The sequence below is a fragment of the Littorina saxatilis genome, linkage group LG17 (assembly GCF_037325665.1).
Source record: "Littorina saxatilis isolate snail1 linkage group LG17, US_GU_Lsax_2.0, whole genome shotgun sequence".
In the NCBI taxonomy this organism is placed as follows: Eukaryota; Metazoa; Mollusca; class Gastropoda; order Littorinimorpha; family Littorinidae; genus Littorina; species Littorina saxatilis.
This window is the reverse complement of record NC_090261.1, coordinates 63,630,087-63,649,910: the sequence shown is the minus strand read 5'-3', so window position 1 is coordinate 63,649,910 and position 19,824 is coordinate 63,630,087. Positions and strand designations below refer to the sequence as shown.

The following is a 19,824-nucleotide window of genomic DNA, read 5'->3' as shown; positions in this document are numbered from 1 at the left end:
ACAAACAAAAAAAAGGTCTTTAAAGTAAGGTTCCACTGCATGTACTGTCAAAGCACGACGCTCTATTGACCACAGTGCAAAGTGATGCTACTTGCCGGACTTATAGTCGTCATTGTCAATAACAAGGCCAAAGTGGTCAAGGCACAACGATGTACAGAGAGTGAATAGAGTGTCAAGCGATGAAGTTTGTCGGACTATGTGTGGTGATTGTGAAACTGACCAGCAGCAGTCTCTAACGAGGCTAGGGTATTCAAGGCACAACTCTGTAAGTGAATAGAGTGTCAAGCGATGATGTTTGCCGGTGATTGTTAGCCGGACAAGCGATCACTGACAAGACAAGGCCAAAGTGTCTTAGGCTTTAAAGGGATACTTACTTCCTTGCTGCCCGTTATACCGGTTGGCATCATTTATAGGGTAGCAACAAAGGACCTCCACTCCTGTCTGTTCTGGACGAGTCTCAAGATGGCACCCCACCTATGGTTCAGGGTCTTCAGTTCTGTTTCCACCGTTTGTCGCCAGGTGTTAAAGGGATACTATCTTAGGGAAATTGCTTTCAGGTCGCTTTGAAAGTTTTACGATGAGGTTCAGGGTTAGAAATAACGGCATCTTGCAGCAAGACTGTCTTCACTTTGCAAAACCAAAAGAAAGAAGAAAAGTTGTTGAAACATTCAATGAAAAGTGCACTCTTGTGTGAGAATTTGGTTATATATTTCCCTTGACCAGTCGACTCGATGTTGTCAGTTACCAGGGCCGCTGGGTCCCTGGTGGCGCAACTAACGTGAACCGGTTCGGTACTATTTTTGAACTTCAGCACAGGAGAGATGCAGCGCTTGTTCATTCCTTCTCTTTGATGTAATTAATTAGTGAGCATGCCTGTGCTGCTTTTTGGTGCAAATCGTGCCATGTGCAGTTAATAGAGCATGCCTGTGCTGCTTTTTGGTGCAAATCGTGCCATGTGCAGTTAATAGAGCATGCCTGTGCTGCTTTTTGGTGCAAATCGTGCCATGTGCAGTTAATAGAGCATGCCTGTGCTGCTTTTTGGTGCAAATCGTGCCATGTGCAGTTAATAGAGTGTGCCATGTGCGTCTACATTACGGTACACTGGATTTCCCAAATGAATTAAATTAGTCAAATTAGCCAGAGATTCTCCTCCAACGCGGCGAGATCAATAGTATCCGTTTAATTTGTAGTGAGTGGACGGGGTGTAAGGCGAGCACTGCTTGCTGTGTGTGGTCAGTGTGAGTCTGACCGGGGGACAGTCAGTGTGAGACTGACCGGGGGACAGTCAGTGTGAGACTGACCGGGCCTTGGACAGTCAGGGTCCAGTACTGATCGATTGTCTGGTCACTGCAGAGGTCGTCTGCTGGTCAGCGCTATTCACACCTCACGTTCACCCCCCCCCCCCCCCCCACCCACTGGCAGTTCTCTGCCCAGATTGCTCACGCTGACTCAGTTCTTGTCATGTCTTTCTGCTACCCCATCCCCCCCCCCCCCCCCCCCCCCCCCCCAGCCCCCTTCCCCTTGCCTCCATTCCCTGACATGATTGTTGAGGCGTGTGGTTTAAACAGTGTTTATTCAACAACTTGAAGGCGTGTGGTGGGTGGATGATGGAGATTTCACATACCGATGTTTACTATAGTATATATATATATGTGTGTGTGTGTGTGTGTATATGAGTGTGTGTGTGTGTGTATATGAGTGTGAGTGTTTGTGTGTGTGCGTTTGCGTGTGTGTGTGTTTGCGTGCGTGCGTGCGTGCGTGCGTGTGGTTGGGGGTATTTTGTTGGAAAATCAGAGGAGCACTCAGAACAAGTAACATTTTCACAAAAGTCGGTTTTGATTTTCCAGTCCGGGGATAAACGGAAGCCCCAAATCAGCTTGACAGAACCTTGGTGTCAGTTTTACCTCATCATCTGCAAAATCAGTGGTGTTCGTTATTCATATATTGATTCTTAATCAAGTCAGTTTGTCAACACTTTAGACATATCGGTGTGATTAAAGTCACACATTTCCGGCCTGAGGTCTGCGACTTGTTGCCTAGCAACAGTGCGTGAGAAGGCAGGATGCCCAGCATATAGTCCTTGACGTGTTGTAGTCACGCCAACCTTATTTGATTAAAGATGGTCACTAGTTCTTTGATTAAAGATGGTCACTAGTACGTGATAGTAGAGTGCTCCAACATCCGGGCATTTAATAAGGACTGTTTCCGATTCCAGTGAGAGATGCTGCGACGATGGCGTCTGCTCTCTGCGCCCTCTGTCAGTTTCTGTAAACATTTTGGAAAGACTAGAAACTATGCTTCCACTTATTCAGTTTGTTATCCAAAAGAGAGTGTGTGAGGTTGTTTTTTTTTTGTGTGTGTCTCTTTTTAACAAAAACCCCTGTTTTCATTGCTTTGGTGTTTGTTTGTTGTTGACCTTGGGGGGATGTGGTGGTTGTTTCTTTGTTCGTTTAATGGGAGGAAGGGGAGGACAAAGGGGTTGGTTGCATATTTGTTTAATTCTTTGTTTGTTGTTTAGTTGGTTTTGGGAGGTTTGGGTTTTTTCTGGGGGGGGGTGGTGCTTCCGAGGAGGGAAACACGATTAATTAACTGTGCAAACAGCTCGTCACGTTTGGCATCCGGGCTTAGCACTGTAACAATCCTGCCACATTCTACATCAAAGTATCATCCACAGTTGTCCATTTCACCCATAACAGCGGGTACATTAGAGACATGTGTACCCAGCCGCCCCGCTATGACCATGTTCCCCATCATTCATTCATCCTGCAATACCCGGATGGCCAGGCGGACAAGGCGGGGAGAAGCCATCGCATCGATCATGGCTCGGTGATGGCGTGTTTCAGCAACAAGTCCCGCTCTCTGCCCTCTCTAGGGACCCCGCTATATCGGACCTGACACTGTCCCGCTGTTCTGTGAAGATGACTGTCTATGATGATGGTGTGTTACAGTAATACGTCCCGCTCTCTGCCCTCTCTAGGGACCCCGCTATATCGGACCTGACACTGTCCCGCTGTTCTGTGAAGATGACTGTCTATGATGATGGTGTGTTACAGCATAGACCCATATTACCCGTTAAGGTCAATACTTGTTTTTATTGCGTTTTGTGTGTGGGTTTTGTTTGTGTGTGTTTTTTGGGGGAGGGAAGGTAAACAGCAGAAGGCAAAATGTATTTTTTTAGCACGGACAACTTTGATACATCCGTGAAAATCACACACACACACACACACACACACACACACACACACACACACACACACACACACACACACACACACACACACACACACACACACAGAGAATCAGTACGCGAACGTTAGAAATGAGAGAGAGAGAGAGAGAGAGAGAGAGAGAGAGAGAGAGAGAGAGAGAGAGAGAGAGAGAGAGAGAGAGAGAGAGAGACTGAGAGAGAGAGAGGTCGCGTCAGGTAACCTAATAGTGCAGGACCAGGTAGCAATATCGACCAGGCAGTGTGACGGGTGTTTACCCAGGTACTCACAGCATACTGCCTCCAGGCCTGGCCAGGAATACCAGGCTGCACTATCCACGCTATATATGTGCCTCACACCCACACACAGGTCTGTGACAGCCACCCTGTGCACGCTTCACGCTCTGTGTACCGCCACGCTTCCTTGCTTTTAAAACGATCGATGGTCTTGTGGATCTGACAGAAAAGCTTTGAATTGACTGACACGTGGACAGTTTGCACGTGGCTGGCTGACTCATCCCTCAAAAGACGCTGACGCAGCACAGGTAAAATATTTAAAATCGTCCTGCATAGGGTTTGAAATTGCGAGTGCAATCTGATGATAGAACAATTTTCCAGGCACCGTTCGGTCGAACTTCCTGCCAGTCTGCCAATCAGTAGAAGCATAAAGCATAAGCAGGTCAAGCAACATGTGTCTTGATAAGCTTGTGGTGGAACACTGTCCCCCCGTCATCAGTTTGACAAGTTCAAGGAATACTATTTATCTGACGGTTTGGAGGGGGGGGGGAGGGGGGAGTGATTTTCTGGCGTATTTGACGAATCTGAAGAATCTGTAGAATCCACTGTAACTTAATTTAACGCACATAGCACGATTTGCTTAAATACGCACCGCCAGTATGATAATTGATTAAATCAAAGTGAGTGAATGCGCTTCAGGGCGCTTCATCTCTCGGGTGTTGGAAACTAAAAGTAGTCAAGAAGCGCCGCCTATTTTACGACATTGAATTAAGCTTTTACAAACCTTGCTTTGGGGAAGTGAAGGCAGTCCTCCTGCGCGCTAGTATTAATTGTAACGCAGAATCCTATAGTATAACTTAAGAAGCGAACTGAGGGCCTTTTGTCTCCGGTATTATCCCTTTTAAGTAAAACATTAAATTGTGCTAGTACAATTCGAAGTTCAACGGCCAGGTTGTGTCGTGCAAATGTGAATTGCTGGTGTTTTTATCGTACCTTCTGTTGTCGTCACCGTTGGTGTTGTTTTTGTAGCAGGTTGTCTTTTTCTTTTTTCTTGTTCGTTTACTTTGTTTTATACGTTTGGCCCATGTTTTTGTAACTACATATGTATACTATACATCTGACCCGGCTGTAGCTCAAATATATACACTTTCGTTACGTCTCTATTTCCCCGGCATTCATTTATTATTCATTCGTTTTGAAGCAATATCTGCCTTTATCTCTTGGTTGACTTTTTCCGTCACCTGTTTAAAGAAACTGATGTTGAACCAGGCTGAACCCCTTTGTATTACTTAGGCTCACAGCAATACAAACACCGCGATTAATAGTGCACTCCCGTGAAACCCAAAGCATCATTGAATAGCTCTCTGTGTACCTCTCCACGGGTTAGAATGTGACCAAAATGAATACGGATTGAAAGGGTTGATGGTTGTGCTTGATGGCGAGCTGTAGCGAGCGTCCACAACTCCGCCCTACCCGTGAAGACCTAAACGTGTTGCTCCGACGCAATGCAGCAGTTGCAAATCGTGGAGGCGAAGAGACGGAATATATAAATCTGCTGTGTTTGCACATTTGCCCTGCAACATGCCCTGCAACATGCACAAACACGCGTGGTCAGCCCCAGTTACAAGGTGGAACAGAGATATTGTCTGGGTGGAACTATCCTAGCAGTAGGTGCCTTAGTTTCTCTGATAGCGCGTCCTATATTCTTAAAACATTGCATAAGTTACGATCATCATTGGTCGAGTAAAGTGCGGTGCCATGCTGTGCGTTCCTGTCACGCTACGGTCACAGGGTGTCCAGGCTGGTCATTTCGTCACAATGTGATACATGCTTTCGTCGCTGGTCGCGAAGTGGCCAAATAACCAGTTTCATACCGGGGTAGACACTTTAACCATAGTCCCCTTTAATGGCAACCAGGCAGGTCGCTTTCACGTTAGCCAAATACAGAAGATAGACACAATAGCTGACATCAGAAACCAGCAGTCTTTGGCAAAAAGAAAGAAAAAGTCGACTCGACAGCATGCAGAATGATTGGCAAAGTACACTAACAGAACACGGGCAGACAAGTCCCTTCAAAGACTCGTTGATGAATCCATCATTCATGAGCAATGACATGATTCTTTTTTGCGTTTGATCGTAGTCTTATTTGAGTGGTGTTGATGGTTCAGTCCTTTATGTCTGTGTTTGATGCTTTTCGTAAAGGGTAGTTATGTCTAACCAATTCCTTTGACTTTTCAATGAACTGGAAACATGTCTGGTTTTGTGCTCATCCTAGCCTGACAAATGTTTCCTTTATTGATGATTGTCTCTTGATGGGGCCCGGTAGCTCAGTTGGTAGAGCACTGAACTTGTGATCCTATGGTCGCAGGTTCGAATCCGGGCCGGGACGGACACTGGTGCAGACTCAGGGACGGTATCCATGTTGTCACCACTTTGGCACGTAAAAGACGTCGGTCATTCTGCTATAAGTGCAGGTGGCTGAATACACCTAAACACGCAGACACCTGGGTAGTGCGACTCTGTTGCTGCTAGCTTTCCACTGGGAGGAAGCGACCCGAATTTCCTAGCGATGGGACAATAAAGTTATGAAAATGAAATGAAATGAAATGATGGCACGAATGGTGTGTGTGTGCAGACCTGGCCACGAGCCCGGAGCGCGAGCTGAGCACTCTGAACGCCGCGCTGCTCAACGTACGCAAGTGGCTGAAGAAGAAACACCAGTGTGTGACGTCACTGCAGCACTCGCTGCCAGACTCCCTGCAGCACTCACAGGATGCTGCACAGCAGTGGGAGGACACTGCAGCAGGACCCAGTGACGACAGCCTGCAGACAGACCCGGTCGAGCTGGTCGACAAGCAGGCCTTGCTAGAGGTGAGTCGTAAGAGCGAAATTTACTTGGCGATACAGATTTAAAATGTCAATCTTGTTCAAGCACAAGAATATCATTTTGAATGTTTGATTGCAAAGACCAAAACATTGTTCGTTTCTTTTTCCTTTGTTTGTTTTTGTTGTTGGTGTTTTGGGTTGTTTGTTTGTTTGTCTTAAAGTTTCGTAGTCTGTCAGTCGTGTACTATTTCACTTTACCACTTATACTATTTGTGTCAGTGTGGTAGCTGTCGCGTGGTCAACGCTGGGTATGAGCATGTGAACTTTCACTCATGACATTTTCATGACCTTTATCTTACTCTCTGTTGTCTTTCGTGTCTCTGGCCTTACCTTGAGGTTTCACTATCACAAAGTGACGCTTCAGACACACACTTTCGTTGTCTGCCAGGAGGCTATCTCACTCATTCCAACTAGACGTAATAGAAACACCACCCAGCAAAGCTGAATGCAGCCAGCTGTATTAAAACCGTCGCACTAAACAGTTGCAAACGACCATCTCTGGTTAGTTTGGTTGTGGTAAGGTAGTCGCGTTTTACTTTGCCTTTAGATCACTGCGTTTAACTCAGGATTTTATAAAAATAGAAACAATTCGTTTCAAACTTGAATGAGTCTCAGCCTCGCAACACGCTACAGGCATGAAAATTCTCCGTATTTTCCGTATTTTCCGTATTTTTTAAAAAAATAAACCGTTTTTTTTTGGTTTTTTTCCGTATTTTTCCTTTTTTTTTTTCTTTTTTTTTTCTTTTTTTTTTTTTTTCCTAGTCATAGTTATAGTAAAATAGTTTTGGGGCCATGTTTGAATCCAATTTTAAGGCTCAGATAGCCCCAGATTGCACCAAATTGCACCCTTGAAAAACAAAATTCCGGGGGGGGCATGCCCCCGGACCCCCCTGAAAGTCTTGGTGCTTCGCGCCTGCGAAACTTGGCGCTATGCGCCTGCGAAACTTGGCGCTACGTATTTTTTTTTTTCAATTTTCATGCCTGACGCTACATGCACTGTCGCAGGTTGTGAGCTCTTGTGTATTACGGTATGTACAATAATTATTGCACACAGGCAGTTGCTTTCCACTTTCCTGAGTGGTGTACCGCCGAGCTACATGTATATGTCACAGGACAAACGGAGTATCCAGGACAATCCAGAATTGTCCTAGGACAAACGCGGATCCTTGTTTTTCCTATGAGAAACAAGGATCCCAGTTATTCATGGAAAATATCAAGTACAAATGCAGATCCTTGTTCTTCCTAGGAGAAATGAGGACCCTCATTCTTCCTAGCGGCCAGTAGAAATCAAGAATTTGTACAAATCCGGATTGTCCTATTTACATATTGCTTACAGTGGGAAACTTCGGGAAGTGAGTTGTATATACGTCCAGTGTTGAAACTGTTCCAAGCTGGCCACCACGTGTAGCTTAACGCCTTGATGCAAGCAAGACCTCGTGCTATGTCTTCATTTAGCGCTAGGTGTCGCTCTGAATGTACTGACTGGCTGAACAGGTAAGCACGGGGCCGGGAATTGGCTTTGATGTGTGAGTTGTAAAGGTAACACTGAACTCTGCTACTGCAGGGGGCACCTACAGAATCAGAATCAGAATCAGAATCAGAATCAGAATTTATTGTCATTAAAGCACATAGCCTATTGACACATTCAAGATACATAAGTACAGGAAAAATAGCAATATAACATAACATACATGTAATACAAAACCAAGTGGAACAGGGTGAACAAAGAGGACCTGAAGATGAGCATAGGTTATTGAGGACAGTCGGAAGACGCATTGCATCTGCGTAGTTGAAAACAATCGTACACATATTTTGCCAATTGCCTTTGGATGTCGCTGTCAGTAAACAGAGAACTGACTCTTATTTCACCACTGCCGGTGGAAGTATTCGGTAATAACTGTTGCCTGAGATGAGCATACATTGTACATGAATCAAGGAAGTGAAGTTCATCCTCCACCACTCCACAGTTTCTGCATATTCTTTCCTCCCTTGGTGTTCCCGTGTATCTGCCCTTTTCGATTTCTAAGTCATGGGCACTTATACGTAGTTTGCTCATAGCCTGTCTGTGTTCTTGTGTTAGCAAAAGATAGGGTTGTAGAGAGTAGTCGTGTGACACTCCCTTGTAAAACTGTAGTTTAGAGGAGTTTCCTTCTTTTTTTGTCCTCCAGAGCCTGACAAATTGAGTTTCTACATGTTTTGTTAGCGCGTGTTTCAGTCTTGCCGGGTGTATTGTGCTTTGGTTTTGCCACACGTGTTTGAAGCCTGAGGAAGTCAGGAACTCGCGTACAAATAAGAGCCATTTATTTTCCTCTTTATGTTCTTGTGAGAGAAGGCTTGAGTAAGTTTTCCGAAGAAGCCCATGTTGGTCAGATTCCATGATGTGTAACCAAAATGATATGATCTGTCCCAATATTTTTGTGCTGATCGGAAATCTGCCCAATTCAGCCAGTACTGGGAGATTCATTGATTTTCTGTGTACTCCTAAAAGTTGCTTGCAGAATTTCATGTGTACGTTTTCATGCGGAAGGACAGTCGTTATACATTTTTCAAGGAGATTATTCTCAAGGTTCTGCGTGTCCTTTAAGTTTATATCTTTGCAGTAAGGGAGCCAAATTTCAGAGCCAAAGGTCAGAATAGGTGCAACTAATGTATCAAAGAGTTTCGCCATTACTGGGACACTTATGTTCTTTGTTCGTACTGCTCGTTTGAGCGAGTGCAGAGCTTTGCTCCCTTGTCGGGAGAGATGGTTCTGTGCCATTTTCATGTCTCCGCGTTTATTGAATATGATGCCGAGATATTTATAGTATTGATTATGGCATCGCCAATTTTGAAGAAGAGGGGGAGTATGGGTTCGTGCTTGGAGAAAACTATCACCTTTGTTTTTTCGCGATTAATTTGTAATCCCCATTTATTGCAGTTACACTAGCAATTACACTGGTTACTGTCCAGGCTATTTATAACCTCTTTGGAGAGGCACGTTGGGCAAGGAAAAGTACGCGACCGATTGAACGAGGGTGTTGAAAGTGGCTGCACTGCGGGTGAGTAAGAACCGTGCAGGTCAACAGGCAGGGGGGGGGGGGGGGGTACTCGATACATGTAACTGCAACCTTCAATATTTCAAGGACACAGGGTTAGCCAAGACTTCACAGGACCAGGATACCAAGTTTTACACGTACCGTGGCTGAGAAATATGACAGTCTAGACGAGGACTGGGCTTTTCTCGCTGTGCACAATGTTGAGGTGTAGTCTGTGAGTGCACGTGACATTCTAAGACAAAATCCATGTCAAGATTTCATCAGTTTTGATTCCATTATTACACACACACGCACGCACACAAGTACACACACGCTCGCACTGACGCACACACGCACACAAGTACAGACGCGCGCACGCGCGCACGCACGCACGCACACACAAGCGCGCACACACGCACGCACGCACACACAAGCGCACGCACACACACACACACATACTGTGACACACACACGCACACACACACACGCACGCACACACACACGCACGCACACAGGCACACAGTCAACACAATCATTCTGATGTTGGCCTTGACCGTGACTAAGATCGTTGAACTGAGGATCAATGGATGTAGCGGCCGTGCCCCACTCTGTGACGACCTGTCTCATTTCCATCACAGTGCACGTGCAGACCCGCCCCCACCCGCCATCACTGTCAACAACAATGACGGGCCGGCGGCACTTTCATTCTTTGTCGCTGTTTTGTTATCAATTTTCATTGATTGCATGTTTCTTTATGATACTATGCCTTCACTGACTGCGTGATATTTCTCAGCAAACTAAACCTTTACTGACTGCGTGATATTTCTCAGCAAACTAAACCTTCACTGACTGCGTGATATTTCTCAGCAAACTAAACCTTCACTGACTGCGTGATATTTCTCAGCAAACTAAACCTTCACTGACTGCGTGATATTTCTCAGCAAACTAAACCTTCACTGACTGCGTGATATTTCTCAGCAAACTAAACCTTCACTGACTGCGTGATATTTCTCAGCAAACTAAACCTTCACTGACTGCGTGATATTTCTCAGCAAACTAAACCTTCACTGACTGCGTGATATTTCTCAGCAAACTAAACCTTTACTGACTGCGTGATATTTCTCAGCAAACTAAACCTTCACTGACTGCGTGATATTTCTCAGCAAACTAAACCTTTACTGACTGCGTGATATTTCTCAGCAAACTAAACCTTCACTGACTGCGTGATATTTCTCAACAAACTAAACCTTTACTGACTGCTTGATATTTCCCAGCAAACTAAACCTTTACTGAAGGCGTGATATTTCCCAGCAAACTAAACCTTTACTGAAGGCGTGATATTTCTCAGCAAACTAAACCTTCACTGACTGCGTGATATTTCTCAGCAAACTAAACCTTTACTGACTGCGTGATATTTCTCAGCAAACTAAACCTTCACTGACTGCGTGATATTTCTCAGCAAACTAAACCTTTACTGATTACGTGATATTTCTCAGCAAACTAAACCTTTACTGATTACGTGATATTTCTCAGCAAACTAAACCTTTACTGATTACGTGATATTTCTCAGCAAACTAAACCTTCACTGACTGCGTGATATTTCTCAGCAAACTAAACCTTTACTGATTACGTGATATTTCTCAGCAAACTAAACCTTCACTGACTGCGTGATATTTCTCAGCAAACTAAACCTTCACTGACTGCGTGATATTTCTCAGCAAACTAAACCTTCACTGACTGCGTGATATTTCTCAGCAAACTAAACCTTTACTGATTACGTGATATTTCTCAGCAAACTAAACCTTTACTGATTACGTGATATTTCTCAGCAAACTAAACCTTCACTGACTGCGTGATATTTCTCAGCAAACTAAACCTTCACTGACTGCGTGATATTTCTCAGCAAACTAAACCTTTATTGACTGCGTGATATTTCTCAGCAAACTAAACCTTTACCGACTGCGTGATATTTCTCAGCCAGCCTTTACTGACTTCGTGATATTTCTCAACCAGACTGAGACCCACTTACTGCATGATATCATTCATGATACCAGGCCATACCTTGTCTGCTGTCATTGCATTGCACTCAGCCCAGATCAACCTCTATTGAGTGCGTGATATTTCTCAGACAAATTGTGTATTTATTGGCTGCATAATATTACCCCACAACAAGTGTGATCTGGTCCACACTAACAGCACAGTGTTTTGCTGTACCCAGCCTGGCTGTCCTGTAGCCTAGTTTGGATCTGGTTCTTCGTAGTACAGTCGTGTGGTGGACTTGTATTGGTCCCTTTGCCGGCCCTTGAAGAAGATACTTTCCTTGTCTTGACCATGTTGATTATCACCAGTCGTGTGGTGGACTTGTATTGGTCCCTTTGCCGGCCCTTGAAGAAGATACTTTCCTTGTCTTGACCATGTTGATTATCACCAGTCGGGTGGTGGACTTGTATTGGTCCCTTTGCCGGCCCTTGAAGAAGATACTTTCCTTGTCTTGACCATGTTGATTATCACAGGTCGTGTGGTGGACTTGTATTGGTCCCTTTGCCGGCCCTTGAAGAAGATACTTTCCTTGTCTTGACCATGTTGATTATCACCAGTCGTGTGGTGGACTTGTATTGGTCCCTTTGCCGGCCCTTGAAGAAGATACTTTCCTTGTCTTGACCATGTTGATTATCACCAGTCGTGTGGTGGACTTGTATTGGTCCCTTTGCCGGCCCTTGAAGAAGATACTTTCCTTGTCTTGACCATGTTGATTATCACCAGTCGTGTGGTGGACTTGTATTGGTCCCTTTGCCGGCCCTTGAAGAAGATACTTTCCTTGTCTTGACCATGTTGATTATCACCAGTCGTGTGGTGGACTTGTATTGGTCCCTTTGCCGGCCCTTGAAGAAGATACTTTCCTTGTCTTGACCATGTTGATTATCACCGGTCGTGTGGTGGACTTGTATTGTTCCCTTTGCCGGCCCTTGAAGAAGATACTTTCCTTGTCTTGACCATGTTGATTATCACCAGTCGTGTGGTGGACTTGTATTGGTCCCTTTGCTGGCCCTTGAAGAAGATACTTTCCTTGTCTTGACCATGTTGATTATCACCGGTCGTGTGGTGGACTTGTATTGGTCCCTTTGCCGGCCCTTGAAGAAGATACTTTCCTTGTCTTGACCATGTTGATTATCACCGGTCGTGTGGTGGACTTGTATTGGTCCCTTTGCCGGCCCTTGAAGAAGATACTTTCCTTGTCTTGACCATGTTGATTATCACAGGTCGTGTGGTGGACTTGTATTGGTCCCTTTGCCGGCCCTTGAAGAAGATACTTTCCTTGTCTTGACCATGTTGATTATCACCAGTCGTGTGGTGGACTTGTATTGGTCCCTTTGCCGGCCCTTGAAGAAGATACTTTCCTTGTCTTGACCATGTTGATTATCACCGGTCGTGTGGTGGACTTGTATTGGTCCCTTTGCCGGCCCTTGAAGAAGATACTTTCCTTGTCTTGACCATGTTGATTATCACCAGTCGATGCGGGCTTCCACATGGGACAGGAGCATGCACCCTCAACTCAAACCACTTACGCTATGCCTGATTTGTTTGGATTTCGGTCGAGTGTTAATTGGTGGATTAGTAGTGTATTCCCGACGTCATGACTGTCATGCTAATTTGTATCTGTCTGCATGGGGCACGTAATATAAGCGGTCGCTTGAGGTCGTGTCCCAGTTGTTTTTCCTTTTATTTATGTATCGTGTTCAAGTTAAATAAAATGTGGTTTAACCAGCTCAAACCAGTAAATATGGTTTGACCAGCTCAAACCAGTAAATGTGGTTTAACCAGCTCAAACCAGTAAATGTGGTTTAACCAGCTCAAACCAGTAAATGTGGTTTAACCAGCTCAAACCAGTAAATGTGGTTTAACCAGCTCAAACCAGTAAATGTGGTTTAACCAGCTCAAACAGTAAATGTGGTTTAACCAGCTCAAACCGGTAAATGTGGTTTAACCAGCTCAAACCAGTTCCAAACAGCAACAGCCTGGCTGCATCCCGTGCAGAGAGGGAATTATTTTTGTATTGAAATACTTCCGTGTGTGCCAGCTACATGTCAGTCTTCTAAAATAACTCAGCAAAAACGTCCTGCACTCTGCAAGGAATAATGCGACGCGGTTGGTTGTTGGTATGTGTCAAGGGGAAGGATGCTCGACGTGAAAGCCTGTCACTACTGGGCAGGTCTGTGTGGATCAACATGATCTCGACGTGAAAGCCTGTCACTACTGGGCAGTCTGTGCGGACAAACATGATCGAGTACGCGAGAGGACATCAAGTTACCATTAATCTGTCGTGTCTGGCGCTCCACACGTTGTGTCTGCTCTTTGTGAGTAAAGTGCCGGGAATGATCATTCTGGGTTTTGGGTTGTTTGGAAGAAAGAGTCCACTGGCACCATTCAGTAGTTTCTGGCTATGTAAACGTTGTGTGTGCAGTTTGCGAGTAAAGAGTAAAATGATAGAATGCCGGTATAATTCCGGGCTTAAAGTTGTTTGGACAAAAGAGTCCATTGTCAATGGAGCCGAGCGGGGAGACACGCGCCATGATCATCGTCACGTCATTACGTGTCCGGCCGGTGAGGGCGGAACTGATGCATGTGTGGAGGCAGACATCTCGCGTGTAATGCAGCCTTGTTTCTGTCTCCCGGCCGTGCTATGGCACTGTGCTACAAACATTCCGTGCAATCATCTGGTAATATGGTAATATGCAATCACAGGGACCACCATTCATCTCTCTCTCTCTCTCTCTCTCTCTGAAACTAGAGGGGGGAGTTTACGTCCTCTCAGAAACTATTTCTATTTGGGACAAGAGTTGTTGATACGCTAAGGGACTCTCTCTCTCTCTCTCTCTCTCTCTCTCTCTCTCTCAAAATAGGCGACCAGCGACTGAACAACTAACCAAGCAAGCAACTGGCAAACGAACAAACTCTGGCGGTTTGTTAGTTTTTTGTTGTTGTTGTAGGCCCCTATTTAATCTGAGTAATCCCCATCACTTAGGGAGGCAATCAAACGGTCTCCGGTCTCGTGGGCACTGAGTTAGTCTGTCGGTTAATGACGTAATCATCCACACGATACGTTCCTTTCCCAACTCGGGCCCGTGTTTTGATGGGAAAACTTGGCAGCGACCAACCACTGCCCCGTGGTCAGTATGTAAGCCTGATGGGAACTGAGACGAGTTGCCCAGAGCGGTTCGCCACGGGTCGCCCGCAGTGCGAATGACAGAAAGCCGTTTCTTAGGGCAGTGCAGGAAAGCGCTCGCGAAGCACTCGGCGAGCGGCTTTGGTATTATTATTATTATTATTATTATGGTGAGCTTATATAGCGCGAACCACAATTAACTGTGCTCTCCGCGCTTTACATACTAATTTCTGCCGTGTGAAATGGAATTTTTTTACAGACAGACAGACAAACAAACATTTTTTACACACAATATATAACGCATTCACATCGACCAGCAAACCTCAAGCCTGTTAGGCGAAACTTTACCTTTCACGGCCTTTATTCCAAGTCACACGGGTATTTTGATGGACATTTTTATCTATGCCTATACAATTTTGCCAGGAAAGACCCTTTTGTCAATCGTGGGATCTTTAACGTGCACACCCAATATAGTGTACACGAAGGGACCTCGGTTTTTCGTCTCATCCGAAAGACTAGCACTTGAACCCACCACCTAGGTTAGGAAAGGGGGGAGAAAATAGCGGCCTGACCCAGAGTCGAACACGCAACCTCTCGATTCCGAGCGCAAGTGCGTTACCACTCGGCCACACAGTCCCTAAGTGATGGTATATGCTCGCCCACCGCGCGCTGCGTAATCCAAGATGGCGGCGGTGTTTACACTGCGATGCCGTGTAGCGTGTTGCGATCTTCTCGGCGTGGTTTTCGACGTAACCCGAGGGATCCACCGCTTGTTAAGGTTCAGGGACTACCCCAGCTAAATTTCTCATTATAACCACGTTCTCTCTGACGATTTCACTGACCGAATCGTCTACTAGTTTAAGAAGTACAACTTTTTTCATATCTCGCAGCAATCGTGCTTTCTTCGTCGCCTTCGTGAAGCGATTTGCCTCGTTGTGAGCCCGTTGCATAGACCAATCCAGAGCGACTTTTCTCTGAGCGGGCTATTGTGATTCTGAGCAACGCATGGCTGGTCAAGCACCCTGGTGTGTAATCGCCTTATCTCCATTCCTCACACGCTTGTGGAAAGTAACTGAATTGTGTCTGGTCTGCTGTGCACGCGTATCTTTTCTGAAGGGCAATGTCTTCTTCTTCTTCTTTTGCTGCTGCTTCTTTGTCTTGTTCACTCGTTGAGCCGAGTGTGCGCATTGTCTGAGTAACTGTACGCGGTGCCGTGTGCTTTCCGCAGTTGGACGTCATGACCCGATGAGCCGAGTGTGCGCATTGTCTGAGTAACTGTACGCGGTGCCGTGTGCTTTCCGCAGTTGGACGTCATGACCCAATGAGCCGAGTGTGCGCATTGTCTGAGTAACTGTACGCGGTGCCGTGTGCTTTCCGCAGTTGGACGTCATGACCCAATGAGCCGAGTGTGCGCATTGTCTGAGTAACTGTACGCGGTGCCGTGTGCTTTCCGCAGTTGGACGTCATGACCCGATGAGCCGAGTGTGCGCATTGTCTGAGTAACTGTACGCGGTGCCGTGTGCTTTCCGCAGTTGGACGTCATGACCCGATGAGCCGAGTGTGCGCATTGTCTGAGTAACTGTACGCGGTGCCGTGTGCTTTCCGCAGTTGGACGTCATGACCCGATGAGCCGAGTGTGCGCATTGTCTGAGTAACTGTACGCGGTGCCGTGTGCTTTCCGCAGTTGGACGTCATGACCCGATGAGCCGAGTGTGCGCATTGTCTGAGTAACTGTACGCGGTGCCGTGTGCTTTCCGCAGTTGGACGTCATGACCCGATGAGCCGAGTGTGCGCATTGTCTGAGTAACTGTACGCGGTGCCGTGTGCTTTCCGCAGTTGGACGTCATGACCCGATGAGCCGAGTGTGCGCATTGTCTGAGTAACTGTACGCGGTGCCGTGTGCTTTCCGCAGTTGGACGTCATGACCCGATGAGCCGAGTGTGCGCATTGTCTGAGTAACTGTACGCGGTGCCGTGTGCTTTCCGCAGTTGGACGTCATGACCCGATGAGCAGAATACTCTCATGAGCTGAGAGCTCTTTTGCTGTCTGTTTTGTTGCCCCCGCCCCTATCTTCCTACTTTATGAAGGTGACCGAGTGCTTGGGAGTGAGTGTGATACGGGTTAGGGGAGCGGTGACCCAGCACAGGGAGGTGTCCTCGACCCGTTACCGTCATCCAGTAAGTGGGGGCTTTCTCTCCCACCCCGCCCCTATCTTCCTACTGTGACAGGGAGACTACCGTCGCCCTTCACAGCAGACTCTGCAGAGTTGTTCGCCTTAGAAGTAGGCAACACCTGTGGATTGTAGAGTTCTGTTTGTGATGGGGTCTGGTAGCTTTTGTCTCTCTGTATGTTCATGGATTCCTTTGCGAATGCATAACAGTTTTTATAGGGCTTAGAAATTAGCTCTAAAATTCTCAATCCTGTTTGATTGGACTTCGCCTCCAAAGGTGATTGTGGTGTTTCGGCACTCGGTTACATTACTTTATGAAGGTGACCGAGTGCTTGGGAGTGAGTGTAATACGGGTTAGGCCGGGGAGCGGTGACCCAGCACAGGTAGGTGTCCTCGACCCGTTACCGTCGTCCAGTAAGTGGGGGCTTTCTCTCCGCACCCCGCCCCATTCTCAGACTAAACTCATCAAGGAAATTGACAGTCGGGTGACCCAGGTACTTTTCACACCTTCATTTCCCGTCAGCGTCACTGACCAGTGGGCAGCGAGGCTGTGTCCAACGGCTTGCCTCGGTCATTATCCCTTGACCACTGTCATCTTCCATTGCCGTGTGAATGCTCTCCCTTGGTGGTCCAGTTACCTCCCCCCGCGGGACGTCCTCCATTATTAAGACGCTGCCAGGTTGACAGACATCAATACAGCGCGGCCCTTGACGCAATATTAGGCTTATTTAGTACAGGCTTTTTTCAACCAACCACATTCGTTTCGTGCCATATGAGGAAGTGCTACATCACAAATGTTGCGTACACGTCATTTCCGGTTGGCGGTGAAACGAAGTTCACACTAAAAACACAAACGACTTTCGTTGATTTGGGCGATTCTACGAATCTACTTTCGTTGACTTTGTAATCATGTTTTGGTTATTTCTGTATGCAAACCTTTAATCTATTGGATATAGGTTACCTGATCGTTGTTTTAACTGTTCATATCTTCCTACTTTAAGGTCTGGATTGGACGCTAACGTCGATCTTTCACTGCATTTCTGTAGCATACATTTGCCTAGGTTGCGCTTGGGAAAATCAAAGATGGCGGCCCGAGCCGGTTGCCGCTTCACGACTTTAGAGTCTATTTCTTCCCTAATATAAATATAATACTTATATTTATAGGGCAGACCTTAATTTGTGAACTGTCTCACTTTGAACAGTTATAAATTGTATGAGTAGAGCTTCGGGTTGCAAATTAATCGCACATAACACACATCGCACATCGCGCTTCTTCTGCGAACAGAACTTCTCTGCTGGCGTCAGTCCGTCTAAACCGCGACACTTTTTAACTCGCACAGTTGAGTTTCGTTGTGCGCGCGCATCCCAGCGGGCAAGAGAAAATGAGGTGGTGATAGAAAGTGGTGGGCTTTGTTCTTGTCTCTAAATCTAGCTATTAATACGACGTGGTGACTGAAATGACTCACACAGCGCGGTATTAATTGACGCAATATTAATACGACGTGGTGATTGAAATGACTCATACAGCGCGGTATTAATTGACGCAATATTAATACGACGTGGTGATTGAAATGACTCACACAGGCCACTGAGGCAGGATAAGAGATCTGATCATGTTGCCATACTCGTGAGATGATCCTAATCTGCCGTTCCTTTGTGGAACTGACAAGGTGGTTTTGTTTTTAGAATGACACAAACTAAAGCCTCTCTCAACTACGAGGTTAAACATTATCTTTATCCTTATCTTTATCTTTATCCTTATCTTTATCCTTATCTTTATCCTTATCTTTATCCTTATCTTTATCCTAAATGCAACAACGCTGACCCTCGCACAAAATATTTGACGCGGAAAGATAACCGTTTATCGGAGTGTGCTGCTCTGTTGGTTACGCGTGCACCTGTTGTTGGCACATGCTGTGACCTACAAGTAGAAGTGACTGCAACACCTTGTTGCACGTGCAGACGGCTGTCACACCGAGCAAGTCGTCAGTGTTTTACTGGGACACACTTGGAGCCCGCTATGCTGATTCCTGTTTGCACAAAGACTAAAGGCCCGTGTGGAGTCTTGGTACATATTGATTGGTCGGTACCAAAGTCTCAGGCTGGCAACATGGCACTGAGAGGGCCCACACTGTGGCGTGCAAGCAGACTGCTCACTATTTCGTTGTTGTGACAAGCGGACAAATGAACTGAAACCTGCCCTCAGCGATCAGTTTTGGCGGCAAGCATGAGACGGCACGCTTTTTGCGCTATTTCCATACAAAGTACTACTCGTATTTTGCTAAAAAAAATAAATAAAAAAATAAAAAAAATATTTCACACGCACACAGACTAATTGTCTTTAAATTAGTGCATTGATTTTTTATTGTGGACGTTTTCCATAATCTATTGTACACCCCCTCTGCACCAGGGACATTTAATGATCACTGATCACCGTCACGTGCCAGCAAAACATCGTCTTTTCACCTACAAACAACGTGTGTGTGTGTGTGTGTGTGTGTGTGTGTGTGTGTGTGTGTGTGTGTGTGTGTGTGTGTGTGTTTATCGATCCGCAAAAGATTTCGGAACAGTCTCTTCTCCTGTATGTTCTATGCAGAAAAGCATCTTCAGTACTCTGTCTCAGTAATCATAGATTACAATTGAGACGGGGGGGGGGGGGGGGGGTGTGTTACGGCAACTACATAAGTACGATTAGCTGCTGACCAGCAGGTTATAACGGCAATCTGTCGGACAGCGATGAGACCATACTAGGCCGATGAGAAGACACGGAACACTGCAATTACCGCCTTGCAGACATCAGATGGCGTGGCGCTGGACAGACTGTGGCCAGGTAACAGCGGCTAACGTTACGTGAGACAGTGCAAGGTGCATAGCGCTACTCAGTCATGTCACTGCACGCTCAAACAGGTACTCTCAGGTCATCACTGAGCTACAACACCTGACACCACTACTCTCAGGTGGGATCATCGCTATGTACAAGATCCTGACCGTTACAACACCTGTCCCAGTCATGCAGGCAATCCGTCACTCACACACAATGGGCGGAAAATCACAAACTGATGGTGCCGCATCTCCGGCCACCGAGCTTGACTGGATTGAGTCTTAATTTCACTTTTCTCTGTAGTACTAGCCGCGACACACAACAAGA

At 46.2% G+C, this 19,824-nt stretch overlaps 1 protein-coding gene across 1 annotated transcript in view; it reads left to right on the top strand.

The window, feature by feature from the left end:
- Positions 1–19,824, top strand: part of LOC138952097 (uncharacterized) — a 161,183-nt gene that overhangs the window by 3,532 nt on the left and 137,827 nt on the right. Inside the window, exon 2 of the mRNA XM_070323691.1 lies at positions 6,078–6,313. Coding sequence (XP_070179792.1) covers positions 6,078–6,313 — 236 coding nt within the window. The remainder of the gene's footprint in view (positions 1–6,077; positions 6,314–19,824) is intronic.